This window comes from Anastrepha obliqua, chromosome 3, assembly GCF_027943255.1.
Source record: "Anastrepha obliqua isolate idAnaObli1 chromosome 3, idAnaObli1_1.0, whole genome shotgun sequence".
Lineage (NCBI taxonomy): Eukaryota > Metazoa > Arthropoda > Insecta > Diptera > Tephritidae > Anastrepha > Anastrepha obliqua.
The window spans coordinates 40,624,713-40,650,069 of record NC_072894.1 but is presented as its reverse complement, the minus strand read 5'-3'; the positions used below and the strand labels follow the sequence as shown (position 1 = coordinate 40,650,069).

The following is a 25,357-nucleotide window of genomic DNA, read 5'->3' as shown; positions in this document are numbered from 1 at the left end:
AATGCTGATGATGGGGTGTTGTTTTGAGCTGCTGGGTTTCCCATGGTGGGCTCTCATTTTGATGCTTCTGTCAAAATGTTTTCGCCGTCTTTCTAGATTTCATAATCTGTTTGTAGTAAGTCTCCATTTTCAGATACGCTCGAATTTATTCTTTGGTTATTTAATAGTTTGGCTTCCCAGCCCAAAATAGGTTTATGGAAAAATCTCAATGCGAATGCTGTGTTTAAGCTCTGGATATGTCGTTGGCTTATTCACATCGACTTTCGTTTTCTAACAACCCCATAAAAAATAGTCTAGTTAAGGTAGATCGTATAACAAAGGTGGTCAGTTTATGTCACAATTACATGAAATTAGTCGACCGGTAAACTTAGATCGCAAGAATGCAATGTTTTCTCAAGTTGTGCGATTTGTGGCTATATTCTGTTGAAATAAAGAACGTCTATAAATGTAATACTAGACGATATAAAAAATCTTCCGTTCCATTGACAGTAGCAGCCCTTTCATTTTCGCCTTCGAAGAAAAACGAGCCAACTATTCCACCAGCACAAAAACCACACTAAACGGTACATTTTAGTGGATGGAATGATATTTCTGAAATTACTCGGAGGTTTTCTTCTCTCCAGATGCGGCAATTTTGATTATTGCAAAATCCTTTATTAATAGCGATGGTTTTGCGTGAAAATAAAGCGCCAAATCAAGAAATGTTGATAATGATCTGTTAGGTTCAATTTTCGTGTTCATTGAATTTTGCAAGCATGCAAATGCAAATCCTAATGTAAAATTCATTCGTGAATCGACCAATGCCTAATTGTTCAGAACGTCGATACATCGTTCAGTAACACTTTCCGCTTTAGCAGCAATATTCTCAACAGGACGTCCAGTTTTTAATATTCCAATCCTTTTTCTACCCTCAACAGAACCACTTTTTTTTTGTTCTCCAATCTTTCAGTTGTCAACTCATTCGGATGATAATTCCCATCAATCACAAAGTTGGGACATGTTGCTGTTAAAGATCGTCCATGTTCATAATTAATTTCAATATTTTATTTATTTTATATATTTTAATTGTACATTTGTTTACTTGACAAATGTCAAAGATGTCATAAAAACATCTACTGACACCTAGGCGTCACTTTTAAAAGACCCTTTACTTATACGATATAAATAGGAAAATTTTTCAAAACTGCATAACTAACACATGAGTTAAAAAGTCCCGAGCCTAACGCATACATGGCACTAGTTTTATTGCGTCCATCTCTTTTTGAATTAGTACTTATCTTAAAAGGACAGCTGATAAAATTTCAAGATATTCTATTCAATAGTTCGTGAGTTATTGCGCCAAGAGTGACACTACTTTTCTTACTTGCAAAACAATGAATCAAAAAGAATTTTGTGTTTTAATTTTACACTGCGTCTTGATGGGAAAAATACCGTCCAAGTGAAGCAATGACTTGAAAACTGTTATGGGGACTCCGCGTCATCGGAAACAACAATAAAACGATGGTTTACTGATTTGAAATGTGGTCGTAGAGACACCGATGAAACACAACGCAGTGGACGTCCAAATGATGCGGTAACACCAAAAAATTCACAAAATCGTTTTGAATGATCGAAAAGTTAAGTTGCGTGAGTTAGCTGACACCGTAGAGATATCAAAGGAAAGTGTTAGCTTTATATTGCATGAGCATTTGACTATGAGAAAGCTATGTTCAAAGTGAGTGCCGCGTTTGTTCACTGTTCTGTTTCATCAAGACAATGCGCCGTGTCACAAGTCAATCAAAACAATGGCAAAACTACATGAATTCAATTTAGAATTGCTATTTGAATCCAAGATACTACTGGCTATTCGCAGACCTAAAAAACTACTCGCCGGCAAGAAATCTCGCTCGAATGAAGAGTTTATCGCTGAAAATTAAGTCTATTTTGAGCCAAAAGATAAACATTGTCAACAACTGCTAACATTCTTAAAGTTTTTTTATAATCCGAAATAAAAGTGGATGATACCACTTTTTCTACGTACAGAGGCACTTAGTAAATCTTCAAAAGATTTTCGTCTCTCCAAATCTAGCAATATTTCTTGGCGATAACACCGCTTAAACAGAAATGGAGTTCAATGCTGAAGATAATCTCCTTTCCATATATTTGGCTAAAAAGACACTAAGTTTGATATCAAATTTTAGCAATTTTTGCACATGTTGCGCTTTATGATAAATGAGTTTTATCACCAAATATTGCTTTATCAAGATGACCGCTATACACTGTTAAAGTTTGAGCGCAACTATTCCTAGCTCCTTTATGGTATCCCAAAACGAACACCACTCACATAATATTTTCATGAAAATTAAAATTACCAGGTTGGTGGCCTCGCCCTGGGGCGTCGGGTGTATATGGTAAGTATTTTCTACTCTAGTAAATTGACATTTATTTACCAATATAGCAGACTACATTTTTCCTTCCCAATTTCTATTCATATTTCATTGCACACAAATCCGCTTGGCGCAGAGCATCTTTTTTATTACTCCCTGGCAATTTCTTAGATGTTATTTTAGCAGCGACACGACAGGTTGCATTAATATTGTGTCCTTTGCAGCTGGTCGCTGTCACCGTATACAAAATTAAATAGCATGTGTTCAAGAAATTGGCAAAGTGCCAACCAAACATAGTCGTACAGATATACATACAAGCATGAGTAGGAGTAACCGTAACGTACACATTTGGTTGTACTGCTACCTAACTACTTGAGTTATGCGTAAGCATGTTGCGCAGTAGTACACTTACCGTTCTGCTTTCTGGACTGCACTCAAAGAATGTGGGAATTCGGAAAAAGGATATACATATTTATGTATGTTTGTGTAAACATGTGTGTGTATTCTTATATTCTCAGAAAGAAATAATTAAATAGTGAGTAAAATTCCCACTTATTTTTGTTAATTGCTTCTTAATATTAATAATTTTACAGTAGAAGCTCGATTCTTGTACGTAATGAAGACCAGGCAAGTTTCGAGGTTGTTGCAAATACTGCGGTTTTTTCCATACAAATTAAAATAGTTTTTCATACTGATAGCAATCTTTGTTTATTTGTTTTTATTATATTGATTAAATAGCCTTGAAAGCGATAAGTTTTATTTGAAATTAAAGAAATTTTCGATTTTGGGTTTGTTTGGTCTCACTCACTTATTCAGAATCACACTATTTATGAATATCTGCAGGGTCATAACATCATTTAAGCAAGCATGGTCGCAACCCTAATATATGCCCTAACCAATGCTCGGACTTAATTCTATTCGTACATTAGCATCACGTCGTTAGTTATTTCACCGACTGTTTCGTGGTCTTCATTATAACTAGTAGTCTTCATATAATGTGGGTTCCGAATGAGGTTTAACAATCTATTGCTTGATTTCAGATCGATTCAGATTGCCGATTGCAATAAATTGAATATTCCATGCAGCATCATCAGCTGTAATCATAACTCCGAAACCGGAATGATATCGCCATAATCCCAGTCAGACATTTTTCCAAACAGTTTTTGAAACGAGGACTGAATTGAAGTAAGAACATCCCACGCTCAAAGTATAACGCGTATTGTATTTTTCAGATCGATTTTTCGTATTGAATCATCGATAGTTTCTCCACAAACAACAATTTTGGTTAGTTGGTTGGTTAAAGTGGTGATTCATTCAGAAGCCAACTAGCGTTTCCGCACCATTTTGTTGCCACATCCTCGTTACCATCCTGTTTAACAGTTATTTACAGCAAGACTATATCTAGTCTGTGCGGTTTAGGAACCTTATTAGGCTGTTGACGTATAAGCCAGACAGTTGTTCGAGACTCTCGAACAGCGGGTTAACATTCTGTCCTTCAATATGGCAGGACATTCACAGAGGAAATGGAAGATTGTTTCCTTTTTCTCCGTTTGCTTACAACTATGGCAGTATGTATTGTGAGGGATGCTCATTTTGGATGCTTATTTTCCGACAGACAAAAATCCAGTTATGACTGCCGTTAGTCTCCAGGTGTCTAGTCGTTTCACGTTTATCAATGTCGACGATTGCTTGAGGTTGTAAGTGAGCCATAACGTTCTGCTAGATAGGCACTTCGTCTGGTCTCTCCATCTACAATCCGCGATTCGGAGGTATTTTAGGGAAATTGTATTCTTGACTTTACCCCTCTTGCCAGTTCATCTGCTTAGTCGTTACGTTCAATGTTCCGATGTCCCGCAACCCAAATTGATGTAAAATTGTGGTTTTCACTCATGGTGGTTCTCACTTTGTTTTGCCACTTTAGAGCTTGCTGTAGCCGAATCCAATGCCTGGATTTCAGCTTGGATATGCGAAAGAATAGCGATATTACCCTTAAAAGACAAATTTGCGATTAGTAGCCTACAAGCTTGCCAGTACTTCGGCGATGAAGACATTGCTGGTATTAGGGAGACGCAGGGATTTTTCAATTCCAAGTTTATGAGAATATATACCCGCTCCAACACCAAAATCCATTTTACTGTCATCTGTATAGACTGTATTGTCGAAGTGTTGTAGTAAGAATCCCTTATTCTATTCCTCCTTAGATGGCAAGAGAGTGGCGAAATTTCTATTGAAAGTTACCGTTGGGACGATGTAATCAGTTTTCTCCGAGGTTAACTGAGTTTGTCGCAATAATAGACTTGCATGGCCATAAGTTTTTTGCCACCAGCCACCCGCTTCATTTAACCTAAATGCATCTTCTTGATATGGAGATCTACCGGAGTAACGTGTGTCAGTGCATTGAGAGCTTTCCTAGGACATGATCTGACTGCACCGACTATTATTGCACAGATTGATATTTATATTACGCCAAGTACTTTGGTATTGCAATCTCTCCCTAGAGCTTTCCACCAAACTATTGAACTATACGATAAAATTGGTCGTATAACCCCCTTACACAACCATAATGTATGCTTAGGTTGAAGACCCCATCTTCTTCCAAGCATACGTTTACAGGCATATAAAGTAATTTTTGCTTTCCTTACACGTGAAGGAGAATTATTTCTAGTTCAATTTAGTAAGTCTGATCCAAGAGTTGTATCAAAGCTGCACAGTTTAAAGGAAAGCACATTTACCGATATTTAGCTGTAGTAGCCCTTCAACTCGTAGTCTTTAAAAATTCGGAATATTTTACGCACGAAGGACTTCTTTTACCTGTTTATTTAAACAACTTTTGCTTAAACAGGATTATTTTTTTGTTTTTTGACAAAAAATAAACATTTCACTGGAACAAATATTCTATGAAACCATTCTTCAAATAAAGCTTAGGTGTTCCAACCACTTTTATTACCTTTGTAGGCAAGAGACATATCAGTAAAAGTTTTAATGAAGACGATTTCGCCGATTTCTCAATAGCCAATATTTTTACTTCATGATTTCCTATAGCATTTGTACAAGTAAGACACGTTATTCCCTCCTTACTGATTTTGTTCCTCGGAGCCGAGGTCTCTTTTGAGCGCACAAAAGTTTTATCGGGTGAGATCTTCTGAAATAAGCCAGACTCATCGGCATTGTACATCTGCTATATTGTGAAACATAAATCTATAATCGATTTGTTAAATTTGTCCAAAAATGGGTTGATGTTGTTTGCTACCCAACCATTACTAGTATGGAAACCTCCAGGCTTTCCAGCCCTCCAATAACTTGGCTTTCTCTTTTAGCATACGAGTATAACATGTAATTGGTAAGTTTTTCTCCCTTTGATTCGCAAAGCCATTGATCAACGCCGTTTTCATTTTTGGAAACCCAGAGATCTTAAGAGTTTTTCCCCCCCTAGCCGGATCCAGATAGCGTAACAAACTTCTTTATGGACTGTTCATGTTTTTTAACACAAATTATTGCTGCTCTCTGCAGTGGCCCAAAATACAGTGAAAATTTAAATAAAAAAGAAATAAAATTTGATGATTTGAAACAGTTTTTGCAATCTTCAGATATGAATGCAATTAAGAAACGACAAACCATAGCTTGCTAAGTAGCCAAATTCGCCCAATGAATGAAACTAGCTGTGGGAGCGATCATACATTAGTTATATGTTTCTGCTTGGATGTATTGCTGGTGAACTAGAATACTACCAGCTCACGTTTCAGCTCAACCAGTTCGTGTTCTTTTTTTTCTCCATATTAGACATAGAGATATAGACATTTTTATGTTCCTTAGGCTCTTTTCCCTGGGCCTAGTCTATGCTGTGCTCCATTATTATATTGTTGATGAACATGTTTTTTAAGATTTTTTCTGTCGAGAGAACAAAAATTATGTTTGCATCATGCTCTCACACGCCCAATTCTGACATATGGCTTTGAAATATGGTCGATGAAAATGAATGTCTTCAACCAAATAGCAACATTCGAAAGGAAATTTTTGAGAAAAATATATGGCCTAATCAAATTGGCATATGGCGCATATCGTAGTCGATACAATCTAGAACGTGAACACCTTACACCTGAAACATCATAAAATACATAAAAGTCCGACGAATACGTTGGCTTGAACACTTAGAAAGAATACCAAAGCAAAGAGCACGAAAAAGAGCCTTCAAGAAGCAACAGTATGGGAAGCGAACTAAGAGAAAACCAAAGAAAAGAGGGATAGATTCGGTTAACGATAACCTCAAAGAACTGAACATACAAAACTTATGGCGACTGACATCGGATTGAGAAATCTGGGGAAAGATAATTGGATAGCGAATCTATGAGAGAGTCCCTCGTAAGAATACATTTACACATAAGTTTTAGGGTTAGTGTGTGGGTAGTGTAATGCTTGGTGTAGGACAAAGTAGTCGATATTATTACTTGAAAGCTTCTTAAGTAGCATATCTGTATGCGAGCAACGTCGAGCTAAAAGGAAATTATTGAAGCGCATAACACATACGAGTATGCGCCCAAGCGGAACACACAAGCACGCAGACATTTAAGATTTACGCAGCACTCAAACTGGACACCAAATGGACTTGACAGTCTGGAATAAGTAAAGAAAATGTTATTGGCAAGCGTGGAATTACTAAGAAGTTGAAGTATCAGCAAAGCAAAAGCAATCAACACTCAAGAGCCCAACATCCATGCACACGACTTTACTCAAATCAACCACAAAAGTTATGAAGCCAGCAGAGAAGCAAAGTGACATGGAATTATTGAGGCACAGAAATTATGTGAGTGTACACAAAAGCACAACAAATAATTCGAAATGTAATTTCAAGTAGCGTGAATTACGACAGTGGAAAAGGCAGTGGTTGCAAAAATTGCTTGCACACCTATATATAAAGTACTTATATTTGCAATTTCTTCTATTCTGCTGAGACATGTGAGGTAGCATTTTTTGTTGCCTAGCCACAAAACTTAAGTTTACATCGACAACTTCGTTGCAGAAATTGCCATTAGGTGGCATGTAATCGCAAGACCATTACAACTTTTAATACGACTCACTTAATAAATTAGCGCACAAAGGGAGAAATAAAAATATGTACATACATGTGTTGTTGGGAATAATATAGAGATTTTTTTTTTTTTTTTTTTTTGTATTCATTTTTATTGTAACTAGTTAACAAAAATAAACTAACGAACAATTTTCTTCGGTTTTTGAATGATACAATTAATATGATGGTGCTTTGCACAAAACTTGCAAAGGAGTTGATTACTGCACGAGGTGGTGCGGCTTTTTGCGTTTCAGCCTTACAAACCATTTATGTTGGTCAGTGAGGGCTGAGGCTTCGCTGTTGACATGATGAGATAGCCTATTTATATGAGATAGGGCATTTTTTTAATTACGACGGCAACTGGTTCTATGCCGAGATCGCGTTCGAGATCGCTGATGCGTACATACCAGGGCGCGTTAGTAGCGCATCGCAAAACTTTATTCTGGAACCTTTGAATTTGAAGTATGTTGCTGGAGCTTGAGCAACCCCATAGTTGTATCCCATACGTCCAAATTGGTTTAAGTATTTGCTTGTAGAGAAGTACTTTATTGTACATGGATAAAGCAGATGTTTTACCCATAAGCCAATACATGTTTCTTTAATATCGAGTTCTTCTCTTTTCTTCTTTACGTGAGAACTCCATCTCAGTTTAGTGTCAAGAGTCATACCCAGGTATTTAGCCGTGTTATGATATGGGATTTGCACTCCATTTATATATAGTGGGAGATATCTGATTTTATTGTACGTAAAATCAATATGAACGGATTTGGTTTCATTTAGTTTTATTCGCCAAGTAACTGTCCACTCATATATTCTGTTTAAATGTTTTTGAAGATTTGCAGTTGACTCAATTTGTGTATTTCCAACTGACAAGATAGCGGTGTCGTCTGCAAACGTTGCTATGACGCAGTTCTGATCGGTAGGCAAATCGGATGTGAAAACTAGATAAAGGATGGGCCCCAGAACGCTACCCTGTGGGACACCAGCTTTAATTTCTTTCAGGTCAGAATACGTGTCGTCGTATTTAATTCGGAAAAAACGATCGGATAGATAGGATTTTAAAATGTTATAATATTGAATTGGTAATAGCTCTCTTATTTTGTTGAGAAGGCCATCGTGACATACCTTATCGAAAGCCTTAGATACATCTAGGAAGACAGCTGAGCACACTTTTTTCTTTTCGAAGGCATTTTCTATAGCTTGAGTTAGCCTGTGAACTTGATCGATTGTCGAATGTTTTGGGCGAAAGCCAAATTGATGCGCTGGTATCAGATTCCTCTGCTCAGTAATATTGTTAAGGCGTTTGGCAAGTAGTTTTTCCAATAGTTTTGACAAAATGGGTAGGAGGGATATAGGTCGATATGATGAGACGTCGTGTGCTGGCTTTCCTGGCTTGTTGACCATGATCACCTCGGCAGTTTTCCAGTATATAGGGATGTGTTTCAATCTGAAGATAGCATTCATAATTTTGGTTAATTTCATTAGAGTAATTGGTGGGAGTTGTTTTAAGATTTCCCCGGTGATGAGGTCAAAGCCAGGTGCCTTTTTGGATTTTATTTTTTTTATTTCCTCACATAATTCAGAATCCATTACTGGAGGAATTTCGTCGTGATCTTTGAGGTACCATGATTCCATTTCAGCCGCTCTTGATACGTCGTATGGCTTGAAGATATTTTCAAGGTATTCAGAGAAAGTAATATAGAGATGAATGGGAACTTAAATTTAGAAGCAACTATTGGCAGCTACCTACCGATAAGTACTGTAACAATATCGAAGTCTAGACTTTTTTCATAGCCTAAAGTAACGAATACCTTAAGCTGCGTAGAATTTCAAAAGAATTTATAGTAAATGTCACAGTGAAGGCAGAATATTATTTCCAATATTATCAGCATGGACGAGAATTGTTAATATGAAGAATTAATTATACTAAGCACCGAAAAATTTCTGTTGAAAATTTAATTGTAATTATACTTTTTTCAGGAATTTTTAAAGTTTTTTCCGATTTTTGAAGAAGAATTTCATCCTTTGTTAAATGCTTGGCCGAGCTCTTACACCAATTTCTAGTAAACGTCTTGATGTTGTTATACAAATGAAGAGAATTACACTTTTATGCCGCCTCCGAACGACAGTTGAAGTTTTTTTTGACGTGATAACGTCTTATAATTCGATTTAACAGGCTGCACGCACGAAAAAATGTGTCGTTACCTTGCTCATTACTGTTCATATGTAGTTACCTTGCTCATATTAGTGTTACCTTGCTCATATTAGTGTTACCTTGCTCATATGTAGTTACCTTGCTCATTGCATTGAATGAACTGCAAGCGAAAGAGCGGAAGGAACGACAAAGCAAACAAAGCAAACGAACGGCAACGTTCGACATCTTGCTCTCCCCTAATTAAGTGAGCGTATATATGTATGTATGTATATGCGCATATGTACATATATAAATTCACGTATTTGTATTGGCATATGCCTTCTTATTGATTATTTTTATTACATCTGAAGGAAAAAATGTATGGTAATATTTACCATATCTATACTAATATTATAAAGAGGAAAACTTTGTTTGTTTGGTTGTAATGAATAGGCTCAAAAACTACTGGACCGATTTTAAAAATTCTTTCACCATTCGAAAGCTACATCACGAGTAACATGGATTATATTTTATTTTGGAAATAGGGCTCGAGATATAGGTCAAAACGTGGACCCGGGTAACCTTCTGATGTGTATGTACAATATGGGTATCAAATGAAAGCTGTTGATAAGTGCTTTAATACGGGGTAATTTTCATACCTATTGATGACTAGGGTCTGGAAATATATGCCAAAACGTGGACCCGCCGTGTCTTTGCACCGAATTAAACCAAACTTACACACATTGTTAAGTAGGTATTGAAGATGATTTCCGTATAGTTTGAATACCTATTGGTAGATAGGGTCTCGAGATATAGGTCAAAACGTTGACCCAGGTAACCTTCGGATGTGTATGTACAATATGGATATCAAATGAAAGCTGTTGATAAGTGCTTTAATACGGGGTAATTTTCATACCTATTGATGACTAGGGTCTCGAAATATATGCCAAAACGCGGACCCGCCGTGTCTTTGAACCGAATTAAACCAAACTTACACACATTGTTAAGTAGGTATTGAATATGTTTTCCGTATAGTTTGAATACCTATTGGTAGATAGGGTCTCGAGATATAGGTCAAAACGTTGACCCGGGTAACCTTCGGATGTGTATGTACAATATGGGTATCAAATGGAAGCTGTTGATAAGTGCTTTAATACGGGGTAATTTTCATACCTATTGATGACTAGGGTCTGGAAATATATGCCAAAACGTGGACCCGCCGTGTCTTTGCACCGAATTAAACCAAACTTACACACATTGTTAAGTAGGTATTGAATATGATTTCCGTATAGTTTGAATACCTATTGGTAGATAGGGTCTTGAGATATAGGTCAAAACGTTGACCCGGGTAACCTTCGGATGTGTATGTACGATATGGGTATCAAATGGAAGCTGTTGGTGAATGCTTTAGTTCAGAGTATTTCCATCCGCTCCCTGACTAGGATCTCGAGATAGAGACCAAAACGTGTACCCTAGAATGTGTTTGTACAATATGGATATCAAATGAAAGCTGTTGATAAGTGCTTTAATACGGGGTAATTTTCATACCTATTGATGACTAGGGTCTCGAAATATATGCCAAAACGTGGACCCGCCGTGTCTTTGAACCGAATTAAACCAAACTTACACACATTGTTAAGTAGGTATTGAATATGATTTCCGTATAGTTTGAATACCTATTGGTAGATAGGGTCTTGAGATATAGGTCAAAACGTTGACCCGGGTAACCTTCGGATGTGTATGTACAATATGGGTATCAAATGGAAGCTGTTGGTGAATGCTTTAGTTCAGAGTACTTCCATCCGTTCCGTGACTAGGGTCTCGAGATAGAGACCAAAACGTGGACCCTAGAATGTGTTTATACAATATGGATATCAAATGAAAGCTGTTGATAAGTGCTTTAATACGGGGTAATTTTCATACCTATTGATGACTAGGGTCTCGAAATATATGCCAAAACGTGGACCCGCCGTGTCTTTGAACCGAATTAAACCAAACTTACACACATTGTTAAGTAGGTATTGAAGATGATTTCCGTATAGTTTGAATACCTATTGGTAGATAGGGTCTCGAGATATAGGTCAAAACGTTGACCCGGGTAACCTTCGGATATGTATGTACAATATGGGTATCAAATGGAAGCTGTTGGTGAATGCTTTAGTACAGAGTATTTTTCATGCCGCTCCGTGACTGGGGTCTCGAGATATAGGTCAAAACGTGGACCCGGGTAACCTTTGGTTGTGTATGTACAATATGGGTATCAAATGAAAGCTGTTGGTAAGTGCTTTAATACGGGGTAATTTGTTATGTTATGTTATGTTGTGTTATGTTATGTTATGTTATGTTATGTTATGTTATGTTATGTTATGTTATGTTATGTTATGTTATGTTATGTTATGTTATGTTATGTTATGTTATGTTATGTTATGTTATGTTATGTTATGTTATGTTATGTTATGTTATGTTATGTTATGTTATGTTATGTTATGTTATGTTATGTTATGTTATGTTATGTTATGTTATGTTATGTTATGTTATGTTATGTTATGTTATGTTATGTTATGTTATGTTATGTTATGTTATGTTATGTTATGTTATGTTATGTTATGTTATGTTATGTTATGTTATGTTATGTTATGTTATGTTATGTTATGTTATGTTATGTTATGTTATGTTATGTTATGTTATGTTATGTTATGTTATGTTATGTTATGTTATGTTATGTTATGTTATGTTATGTTATGTTATGTTATGTTATGTTATGTTATGTTATGTTATGTTATGTTATGTTATGTTATGTTATGTTATGTTATGTTATGTTATGTTATGTTATGTTATGTTATGTTATGTTATGTTATGTTATGTTATGTTATGTTATGTTATGTTATGTTATGTTATGTTATGTTATGTTATGTTATGTTATGTTATGTTATGTTATGTTATGTTATGTTATGTTATGTTATGTTATGTTATGTTATGTTATGTTATGTTATGTTATGTTATGTTATGTTATGTTATGTTATGTTATGTTATGTTATGTTAAAGTATACGTTATGTTAATGTTAACTCATTCTCTATATCCATACAAAATATGTATCAAACAAATAAAATTAAAATTTTCTTTTGAAAAATGCAACCATTCAATCAGTATTTTCTTATGACGTTATCACGTTAAACTATCGTCAGTAAACCGACTTTGCAGACAACCTCTTTTTTTTCCTAGAGGTTTACTTACGTTACTTATGGAGCGTGCACGTGATGTAACGGGTGATAGAATTTTCAATACAATTCAATGTTCGAAAATATAATAGAAAAAACCTACTCAATACAAATCTAAGCTGGAGTCAAATTACTCAAATAACAGTATCTTTAAATGTTGTATTTAAGCAATTTTTTACTTCTTATCGGTAAAGTTTTTGTAACCATATACTTAATAAATTAAATGCAAAAATAATGATAGAAAGAGAGGGCACAAAGCTACAGAGTAGTACATATACTAAAATTAGGAAGGTATAATTCTGTTTGTTAATTGGAACTGGGTTTCTTAGCTCGTTCATGTACAAAAAGGATAAGAGCAGCATATACAAAAAGAAGTAAAATCACGAAAAGTAAAGATTTAATTCCCTAATTTAGCTTAAAGACCAATTTTATAATGAAACGACCCAACTCTAGTATTAAACGCCTGAAAAAATGTTAGCTATACGATGTCCAGAATATTCTAGAATCATTAGGTCATATTCAAAAATATAATATTATATATATTAGTTTGGAAAATCATCGTGCGTCGTTTAACGCCAAAACAGCGCTTCCAAATTGGGGAAATTTACTTTGAAAAAAAAAAAATAATAATAATAAATCAGTTCGCAAAGTTCTTAGAGCGAAGCGTTGAAGCAGATGACGAAATGTCGATTCGTTGTCGCTTTCACCTTGTTGGCCTTTGAAGAATTGAAGCCCAACGGCCATTGATTGCGTTGCATTCTTGCAGATTGGGTTCATTGAAATTTACTATTCAGACTTATTGAAAAAATTAGTTCAAATTGGAATAATCGAACGGACCATCTAATTCGTAACTGCGGCAGACATATGCCACGAAATTATCTACGGAATTATAATAAACAAATTAATTCTAACACTACTTCTGTTTTTTATCATCATTTTAAGTCCTCCTGTTAAAAAACAACACCTGATGCAACTCCTCAGGGTCGCTGCTGGTGTTGTCATTAACGAAATGGTAACTCATCTAGTCTTAGCCCACTAAATTATCAGATACCCCTCGTATACATTTTGGAATAGGTGAATAATTGTTAGCAGCTGTCTTATTATACAATTTCGTGAATCCTTTTGTTAATGGACTTTGCTTGCATGCGTATTGGCTTATGACAGGTCTTAGTTCTAACAACCTGGAAATAGTTTTTTACAGTTTAGTTTCATTTGTTGCTTTGAATACTTTCCCTTTTTTGTTGTTATTACCAGCCGTACTCAGTATGCGCTACTGTCACCAAAAGCAATAAAATCACAACCACAATTACGAGTATTGTAAAATAAAAATGCGTGTGATTACAATAATTAACATTTTTTTGTCAATAAAATTGCGAGTTTATGATTTGTGCACCACCATTTCTCCGTAATTAGTACGATTGTGAGCAAGGAGATCGATGTAACAATTCCTCTATTATTTTTGCAACCCAAGAATCTAGCTTATATTAAAGAAAGAAATTTTTTTAATTATATTTTTAAGCTACTTAGCTGTAAAATACGCAAAATTAACCAACCAATTTTTTTTTTGAATAACTTTTTTAATGAGCAAAAAAATTACTTTGAGTGATGGAAATTTTTTTTTTTTTGTCCTTTTCGCGCTCCATTGCTCAGGTGTTTATATACTGCACTTGTCTAGTTTGCAGTGTCAAATATGATTGACTTACGACGCCATTTACAATATTTACAAATATTCCGATAAGGTAATTAAGTTTGAGCTCCCTTTAACTTGTAGGGTTGGGCAAGGTATGTCCCATGTATTTATTATATGTAATTAATAAATCTGCCGCAGCAGGTTTCTTGTCTGAGATACTAAAAACTTTCAATTCGATCTACTTAAGGGAACAAATTCCCACCTCATTCCGAAAGGCAGAGATGGTTTGTATATTTAAAGAGTGTGATCCCAGTCTCACAGAAAATTATAGAGGACTCTCTCTGCTTGACACTCTACATAAACATTTTACTTGCCTTCTGTAAACACGCATGAATGCTTGGATTGATTTGAACAAAATCAATACGGAATTTCAAGCTCGTTTTCTCTCAAGGGATACTCTACAATAGATAACTTTTCAACCCGTCGTCAATTGTGCATTTGAATTTCAAAGCAAACAAGAAATTTTCATCTTCATTTTTGATTTTTCATGTGCCTCTGATACGAAAGCTAGAAGTATGCTATTTTACAAAGTAACATGTTACGGCCTCTCAACCCATATGACAGAAATTTTAGAACAGTTATATGAAGACACCTACACCTTATTGGGATCCATGACGAACTTTCGTACGCTATTAGCTTAATTTTTCGTGGAAAAGGAAGTCTCCTTTACCTAATTCCGAGACCTCTTAAGAATACACTTTCTACGGTCTGTACAGTTTCCCACTCGGGCGTCCAACACGTCATAGGCATCTGCCGAATTTATAAAAATTTAACTTAGAGCATTTTGGAGAAATCACGTTAGATTTATCTAATAGTAGGTATAAACATCTTAAATGGCTGTGATTATAGAGGTTTGTATAAATATTTACGCTGCTGTTTCAAATATACGGAAATGATTTGTAATGAATTTTCATAAGTACTCTTTCGAGTTTAACTAATAATACTTCGTGCATACTGATGTTTTGTTTATTTTTGCATTTATAATAAAATTTTTGAACCTGAATCCCTTGACTTAAAATTGAAGGAAAATGTGCCATCATATTCTTATTTTAAATTATTCCGATTGACAACATATAGTATTAATGTTATAGTCGCACGTTCTACTAGTTATAAGCACCCATTGTATGTAAATATACTATTCAGTTATCTGGGAACGATCATTGCAAATTTTATAATGAATTCTTACGGGATTTTATATTGGAAAATCATCAATTATATCTTGGTTTGAAAACTAGTCGATCAATTCTGCCCAAAAAAGCTAAGGCGTTAACTTTTCGTGGCTTAAGGTTGCATCCAAAAATTAATGGCCACCCCAGACAAAATCTTACTAAAATGTGCGCAAATATATAAAGTTCAATATGGACAGAATTTAGTTTTTCTTTACTTGTTAGTTATCGTATCAAGAACCTCCCAATAAAATATCTTGGTTATTATCAATTTCTACATACCTAGCTGTAGAAATTATGATAAGTTCCCCTCGAACATAGGTATTTTTTGTATGTCTTTAAAACTTTTGTAGGATGCGCGCGGCACTGTACATTCAAATAACTGGATGCTTCTTAAAATCACTACTAACTATATTATTTTTGGGTTCTCCCGAACTTAGACTGTCTTGTTTGTTTCAGTTAATGTCAGACATGAAAAAACTCTTGTGCTCCAAATTAATTAGTAAATTCACCACTGCCTTGATGTCAACTTAGCATTCCGTTGGACACAGGATAGCTCACTTTTACTAAAAGTAAAAAGGATCGGAATTTGTAGAGCTCCTCCCGAAAACAATAATTTTTTTTTAAATAAGGGCAGCCTTAATAAGCATGAAGTCGAAAGTTGGGACTGCCTGTAATGCATTCAATAAACCATCCTCATTAAGACTTGTAAACCTGTTATTAGGGAATTTTTATTAAGGCTAAAAGCCACATAGACTACAAAAATGGCTACTGAGGCGAGACTAGTGTAAAGTGAACTAAGTCACGAAATCAGCACACACCGACGACTACTAGACGACTGAAAGTATAATCACGCAACAAGATTGGTAAAATGTATTCATGAAAATAAAGAAATATAAAATAGTAAATAATAAGTAATAAATAAAATAAAAAATATAGATATATTCCCTGCATCGTAAACACGCAGTAATGGATTAGAGTTCAAGAAGAGCGGCCTTAGCATTATTTTCTAATCTATGCTCTACTTCTCAACCAGACAACTCTCTCAGAATATAATACTTGTAACGTTCGTCATGAGAACTCTGGCATTTTCTCATATGAATTCTGTGGAATTATGTCTGCAATACATATAATATTTCACCATTCAAACGAATTCCATTCATTTATTCTAGAAGAAATTTAAGCCTATCAGCTTAAGCTATTCAAGATTTCAGTGCCTCCAATGAGTTTTTGTTTTTGTTTTGTGTCCTCTGTCAATACTCGTGCTGCTAATAACTACAACCACTAACGGCATCAGCAGTTTTAGTAATAACGCTGATAGTGGTCTCAATAGTGTAATTTCCTGTTGGTGTTCATATATTCTTTATTAGCTCTCCTCATGATATTCATCTACAACTGTAACTGCAGCGTACATTCATTAGTTATTACGATGTTTTAGCCTGGGCTGTTCGTGCTAAATGAATATGTGTACATGCGTGTACCCAGAAGGAAGTTTCGGTATGTGTGACTTTTAGGACATGGCAGATATTCATACAAACATTTGTACTTAAGAATGTATACAGGGTTACCGGAAAAATCGTCTAAGGTACTTAAGAACACTGTTATTTAGCACATTAGTTCGGTCATTTGACACGTTTCCCAAAACTTAACCATTTTCGAGATATTCTGTTTCGAAGATTATTTAAGAAACACTTTTTTGCTTGTACTTGCGCTTTTCTCTAAACGTTAATCCAAGTGTTCAAGGAAAGTGTGCTAGGAGCACAACTCCAACAGTGGCAATAGAAAAACTTCTCGGCTGGCATCCAATTAAATTAGTAGTAAGAAGCTCAGCCAAAAGATCTGCATTAAGACTGAGGATCACTGGAGAATTTTCACAAAGGCTTTTTGGTCACAATAACATGCAGGACATAAACGGAAGGCCAGACTACGTTATTCTACAAGTAAACTTTGACAAGGGGTCTAGTTTTGTAATAGAACAGAATAGCTGACAGAAAGGAATAGAATCCGATCCTAACGCAAAGAATTTCTCTTCAATGGATACAAAATAACAGAAGGAGTAGGCCGGCTGCCCTCTACCCGCTTTTTTATCTCCAAGTCTTTCAGGCTTCCTTATCACTATAGCATATTTCAAGCTGAGATTTATGCTGTTACCAAATCAGCTTAATTAACATTAAAATTTACGTCGACACTCGCACAAAAATCTTCATCGATAGTCAAGCTGCTATTAAAGCAATTATGGCTGTAATCACCAGCTCGTAATGCAATGTAGATCCAAAATGGACGTGCTCTGTGAGATAGACCGGTCACCATTTACTGGGTACCAGGTCACTAGGGAATAGAGGGAAATGAGAGAGTTAACGAGCTTGCTAAGGCAGGCACCCTCATGCCTTTGAAGATGGATCTAGACGAAGAACTAACTCTGGAAGCACAGTCAATATGGCACCCCTCGACAGCCTGACAGGATTGTCAAAATAATGATACGAACTTCTAACGTGAAAACAATAAACTTTATTTTAACACTCCCAAGGAAGCAATGTAAAATATTGGTTGGAGTACTGACGGGGCATTGCCTCACTCCATATCCGCAACTAAAATGGGATTGGTCCAGAACGACGCGTATAACTTGTGCTAAGAAGAAAGGGGTATGTTAGAACACCTCCTTTGCCACTGTACTGTTCTAAGCATTACTCGAATAATGTAATTGAATAGACTCAGAAAATAACCCAACATAACCAAATCGCACAGAAATGTACTCGGAGGTTTTTCAATGCTTACCGAGGGGCGACCGCTATGGAAGAAAACAACTTAGCAATGGGCATCGAACTCGGATCCACTGATTGGTAGTCACGCACAAGGTCACAAGATGCATCCTGGAAAACACTTTATTGCCACAAATCTATTTTGTAGCTGCCAGGTAATAGGGAATCGACACGACATCTCCATGAACAAAAATACGCATCCGGGATTGTATGCTTACATTCCTAGGTGCATAATTATATGTATATAATCGACCAAACACTTAACAGAAGTGCACCCGCCAATTATTTTTTTATTTCAGTTTAATTCGTGCTTACGCTCCTTTTGGGTTTTTGGCCGAGCTACTCCTCCTATTTGTGGCGTGCCTCTTAATGTTGTTCCACAAATAGAGGGACCTACAGTTTCACACTGACGAACGGCAGATATTATATATATTTTTAATGAGGACCTTTTTCATGGCGGAAATCCACTCGGAGGTTTGCCATTACCTGCCGAGGGGCGACCGCTATTAGAAAAAACTTTTTCTCCATCTTAGTCTTTAACCGAAACTCGAACCTGCGTTCTCTCTGAATTCCGAATGGTAGGCTACGGCGACCGCGGTACATGAATACACATAACCTTTTCCAACTAGGTTTTTACGCAGATGTACCAGTATTGGCTTTTCCTTTCTGCCCTCTCATTCGATTGTTTAAATAAAACGCAAATGCTTTTTATGCCTTTATGTGCGTCAATTTTATGATTTTGGTAAAATGATTGCAGATTGCGACAAATGTCTCGTTTTACCAACGCTTTTTCTAAACGGCTATGAGCGTCATAATAGCCCAGCTTTACGAACAACATATAACCTCCCTTTCCATTATTACTTTTTGTTAATGGAGTTTCTCCTTTTGTTGCACTAATTGCTGGGGCTTTATTCGTTCGTTTGCTATTTATTTATTTATGTTATATCGGAGCTGTGGTTTTCATGGATTCGAACACTCTGGATTGGAACACTCTGAAAGTTGCTTTTTACCTTGTCCCGTCACTCACTCTTAATATTCACTTCGGTGGAGAACTAATTACAGTCAACCACAGCTGCCTGCCGCAATTTAGGTTACATAGTCTCGTTGCTAAACACTCAGTTTGCTTATGATTGGGCATTTTCTCGTTGTTTATAGCAAACTTTAATAAAGGAAATTTATTAATTTAAATTTAAATTTATAAGAGCCTTGGTGAACTTAATTAATCTCGATTTGCCAATAAATGCATGCACGCGGCACTAACTTTGCTAGTTCGAGCATTATTGTGGAAGGGGATTATTCATTTAAAATGAGTTTTTTTTTACTTAAGCCAGCGTTTCGCACCCACTGTTGTCTCTCATTTTTTTTACATAAATATTTGCCTCATTCAGATGCTCTTAAATTCCATTTTATTTGAGCCATTTAGTTCTATTTGAGATCCATACGAGACTTGATATTATAACCCTCCAGAAACTTTTTCAATAATCACATCCTTCAAGAATATATTTGTGGGTAATTTGGATTGCATGTCAATTGAGAATTTTACAATGGAGCTCAGTTGTCCAAAATACACCCAAATTAACCCATCGAAGGTTAAATAGGTGATTTTACATGTTAAAATAGGTGATTTTTAAGAGAGAATATAAAATGATAATACAAAACATAAATAATTTTGCAATAATTTTTTTTTATTATGATCTGGTATTTATATTTCGAATTTGATATCCGCCATATGTTCGCTACGGCTACGAGTTATGTTACATGGTCCATTCAATTAGTCTAATTTTTGACCACTTTTTCCAATAAATTTGACCGTATAGTGGTTGGAACCAAATGATGTCGATATAAATCTGATTAATTTTTTGAGACAAAAATTCAGTCAGTAAGGCTCGATGGCGCTCGTAATTCACCGTAACGGTAGCTCCTTTCTGATTTCGAAGTAAATAAAGACCGATTACCCCGCCAGTGCCTGAAGTACCATGGAGATATGATACATTCGTGTTCAAAGAAAGAAAATTCTAAGCACTTATATACATATTTAAATACTCAAACAATAGCATTGACTTCACCCATAACAAAATCTGGAAGAGTTAAGGGCTCATACAGATCTTACTCTGGTAGCCGATTTATTTCAAAATTTTGCCCTTTTGACTTCATGGCCACAAATGCAAATGTGGCAGTGAAAGAACTGACGGCATTGTTTAGGCTTGAGCAGCTCTCATTAGATCTGGAAGAGAGCGCTATGTTCTTTAGTCTAAGTAAACGCTGGCTCACACATAACATGACGATTTCTGAGACCAAAACTTGAGCACTTTGGCTCACTGCAAAAAAATAAAAACTGAATTGTGTGAGAATACAACTTTGCTCTACTAAATTGGTCACTTTTCTGTTTCAATCAAAAACGTTTATATTGGTTTTACTGTGTGATTAGAAGATTCTGCAACCCTGCCTAGCCAATTTCTACGAACTTTCGGCTTCTTTTTCTTTCTCTAATATAATTACCGAAGACTTTTAAATAAATATAAATGGAGAAATATAAGAAACAGGTTTCTTACGGCTGTGAGTATTGCAATACGATAATATTTTAACTCACCTGTACTCCGGTGATGGGCAACCTTGAGCTACGCACAACAGAACAGCGCCTTCATCTTGTGAAACTTGTACATGAGAGGTGTGCTCGACGACGCTTGGGGAAATGATGCCACGATGAGCTAAAAGAAATTATAATATACTAAATTATTTATTCAACTCATTGGTTTTAGGTACAGTTTTTCAAATGAATTTTGTTACTATTTCTATAACATCAAAATCAAAAGTGGAACTCAATTTAAAAATAGTAATGGAAAGAAATACATTTTTGATCGCTCTTGATTACAAATTTACTTATAATATAATCAATTACATATTCAATATATCAACTCTTTTATCTACAAATTTGTTTCTAAACCAAAATACTTTCTTCTTCAATTACACATACAAGGCAATCCAATGCCAAACTATGATATTTAGTTAGTATCTTAAAGTTTTACTGAATACAGTATAATTGTCTATTGATTTCGAAAAAAATGTACTGAAACATAAAACACAACAAAGTTTAAAAGATATTCAAATCACGAAAAAATATAAAAAACGTATTGTATTCAGAAATATTTATATAATAGGACTATGAATAAGTTCGTGCGGTTTTTTTTCGAAATTTGAAACTTTATTGACGTAAAATGGTTACAAATTTAATATTCAAAGTATTGTCCATCGCTTACTACTACTTTTTCCCATCTTTCTGGCAATTCACGGATTCCCTTTGTGAAAAATTCGGTCGGTTTTGCCGCAATCCACGAATCGATCCATTTTTTGACTTCATCGTAATTACGGAAGTGCTGGTCAGCCAGGCCATGTTGCATCGATCGGAAGAGATAGTAATCGGATGGCGCAAGGTCTGGACTATACGGCGGGTGGGGTAGGACATCCCATTTGAGCGTTTCTAAGTATGTTTTGACCACTTGTGCAACATGTGGCCGAGCATTGTCATGTTGCAAAATAACTTTGTCGTGTCTATCGGCGTATTGCGGCCGTTTTTCTCGCAGTGCTCGGCTCAAACGCATCAATTGTCGTCGGTAGACATCCCCCGTAATCGTTTCATTCGGTTTCAGTAGCTCATAATACACAACACCCAGCTGGTCCCACCAGATACACAGCATAACCTTCAGGCCATGAATATTCTGCGCCGACGTCGATGTTGAAGCATGGCCAGGGTATCCATACGTTGCCCGACGTTTTGGATTGTCGTAATGGACCCACTTTTCATCGCCAGTCACAATTCGATGCAAAAAACCCTTTCTTTTGTGCCGTTGAAGCAGTTGTTCGCATGCCATAAAACGGCGTTCAACGTCTCTTGGCTTCAATTCATACGGACCCAATGGCCTACCTTTCGGATCATTCCCATGGCTTTTAAACGTTTGGAAATGGTTGATTGATCAACTCCCAAAGTTTTTGCAACCTCTTCTTGCGTTTGAGCCGGATCTTGATCGAGCAATTCCTCCAATTCGGTATCCATGAACTTTGGCGGCGCACCCTCGCGTTCTTCGTCTTCCAAGCCAAAATCACCACTTTTAAAGCGTGCAAACCACTTCTGGCACGTTCGCTCAGCTAGAGCATGCTCACCATAAACTTCCACCAAGATACGATGACTTTCGGCTGCTTTTTTCTTCATATTAAAATAATGAAGAAGAATTCCCCGCAAAAACACATTATTTGGCACGAAATTCGACATTTTCAAGTGTGGTAAAAATATTGTTGTTTACGCTTCAAATAAAAAACTTATACTGACGTTTGTGCCTTACGACAGTAGCTCTCCAATGAATGTTTGGAAATGTGGATCGATGGAATAATAATCAAGTTACGCCATCTGTTGTAAAACCGCACGAACTTATTCATAGTCCTATTATATTCAATACCATCCATCAACAGGCAATGGCAAAGCATCTGAGTGTAAGCTTGTCATAAAGAACCATTTTCCATAACACTATAGGTATCTCTAATTATAAATATACATATATACACATTTATATTCTGTCAAAATAGTACCGGGAATTTTTCAATAAAACGTTTTGTTGTTTAATCATTAAAATTTATTTATTTATTTTGTCGCCTTCCAACCAGGCTCCACTCCAGGCAATACACATATGCCAACGATTAGTCCAGTCATCAAAGCACCTGATAAACGCATTTGAAATGATCTTCTTCAACTCCTTCAGCGAATTCTCTTTAATGGCCCCTGCCTGAAGCGGCGCCCGCTGAGTGGCAATTGAAGTTTTGGGAAAAGGAAAAAGTCACATGGGGCTAAATCCGATAAAAACGGTGGTAGTTCGATGATATTTGTTGAGTTTTTGGTCAAAAAAGAGTTCACAATATGAGCCTTGTGAGGCGGTGCGTTATCATGGTGCAAGATCCATGAGTTTTCTTTCAACAAATTGGGCCGTTTCCTATACACATTCTCTACCAAACGTCGCATAACTTTCAAATAATATTACTTATTTACCGTAAAACCATTTGAAACGAATTCCGAGTGCATAACGCCATGATTATTAAAGACAACGAGTAGCATGACTTTCACTTTTGACCGACTTTAACGTGGTTTTTTGGGTTTCGGCTCTTGTGGATAGCGTCATTCAGCCGCCTGTTGACTGATTTCATGTCGAGCTCATATGCCCACGTTTCATCACCTGTTATGCATGTCTTCAGCCACTTTCTTCAGATGAATTTTTTGAAAGAAATGCAACTCTCTCGGATCGAGTCGAGCAGCCATTGTCTGCAATTGGTGGTGTAAAAAATTGCGAATTGATTCGTGAGACACGCTAAGGTCACTACTTTCTTCAAAGTTAAATGATGGATTTTCAGCACCATTTCCTTGACTCTGGCGATGTTTTCATCCGTTGAAGACGTTGATGAACGACCAGATCGGGGAAAATCTTCCACGACTTCTCGGTCCTCTGCAAAAGCCTTATACCACTCGTAGACTCATGTTTTTGATAAAGCACACTCGCCATAGGATTTCTGCAACATTTTCTCGTTCAAAACACAAAACTTAAGACAAGTTCTTTGTTTGATATTTTTATACATAGTGAAAATCGCAGAGCACACCTGCGGTTGTCTGATATAATATAATTGAATGCCAAAAATAAGCTAATTAACAGATCACGCTTAAACTTGCCGACATTATAGAGGACAGTTGTACCAACATTCCAGCAAAAAAAATGTTGAAAAATTATACAAGCATCATGTACCGACAAATTTTGGCTATGTATTCATTAATTTTTTTATTTAAATTATTTTTTTTTTTTATAAAAATAAAGTTCATCCTAGCAAGCAAAAACAATTACAAGCGAAGTTTAAAACTTTATAAACGATTTATAATATAAAAATGCCTATTTTTAATCAGTTTTATTGCCGACAAAATTCTATTATAGTAAAGTCCACATTTGAATTGGCTTGAAATGCCCGTTTGATTTAGGTGACTCTATTCGCTACTTAAAAAAAGTTTGCTGGATTCTTTATATGGAGAAAATACCGCAACACCGTTATAAAAGGAACTACCTTTTTATAAAAAATAATGAAAATTAAAAACTAATTAAATATTAGGTGACGCGTAAATATACTTTTTTATCTGACGTCGAAAAGATGAAAAGATGATAGCATAACAAAAAGTGTAATGTAGTGTTAGTTGAATACAAAGCAAAAAATCAGCGTGATTAGCAAGTTGTGAAAAGTTGTATGTTTTAAATAAAATTTAGGAATTAAAAAAAAAGAAGCAAAATTAAAAACTGGTTGGCAACTGTTTTTACGCTATCACAATTTAAAACCGCGCTCTTGATTTAGATAATTAGATAATATTATTAATTTTAATTAAACAAAAACTCTGTTCAAATAACGTCCAATAAAATTACGCACTGTCGCACATTGCATTTACCGTATTCGTAAACAAACCACTCTGATGGTATAAGCATTGGCTGTGTTGGTTTTTTTTCCTATATCACTAATACAATCTCAGTTTTGTTAAACACATCCCAAATGACGTCAGCCCATCAGCCGATTCTGTTTAAAATTCGCTTAGAGCCGTCTGCTTCATAGAACACTTCTAAAAATATTTTCACCATGAGGCATGACCAGCTAATACGCAGGGAATAAGTAGAAAGGACTACTAGCCACCAGTGCAGTGGCACATTTGCAATTCAATGAATCAAGCTGAGTTATTTGCATTTAGTTTGATAATTGCCACAAATTTGTTAGTTTAAAATATCACTAACAGATTTATTGAAAACAAATATGTTATTCTACACACAATAATTAATACTAGCGGCCGAGGTACCCGAATGGACTTGTGCGTGGCTGACATTCGGTGGACTCGGGTTCGAAACCTACAGTAGGTATGAAACATGAAATGACAGAAAAAAGTTCTTCTGAT

The 25,357-nt window shown here is 35.8% G+C and overlaps 1 protein-coding gene across 1 annotated transcript in view; it reads right to left on the bottom strand.

The window, feature by feature from the left end:
• Positions 1-25,357, bottom strand: part of LOC129241687 (cell adhesion molecule Dscam2-like) — a 309,207-nt gene that overhangs the window by 224,922 nt on the left and 58,928 nt on the right. The window contains exon 5 of the mRNA XM_054878153.1: positions 20,990-21,107. Within this exon, the coding sequence (XP_054734128.1) occupies positions 20,990-21,107 (118 nt within the window). The remainder of the gene's footprint in view (positions 1-20,989; positions 21,108-25,357) is intronic.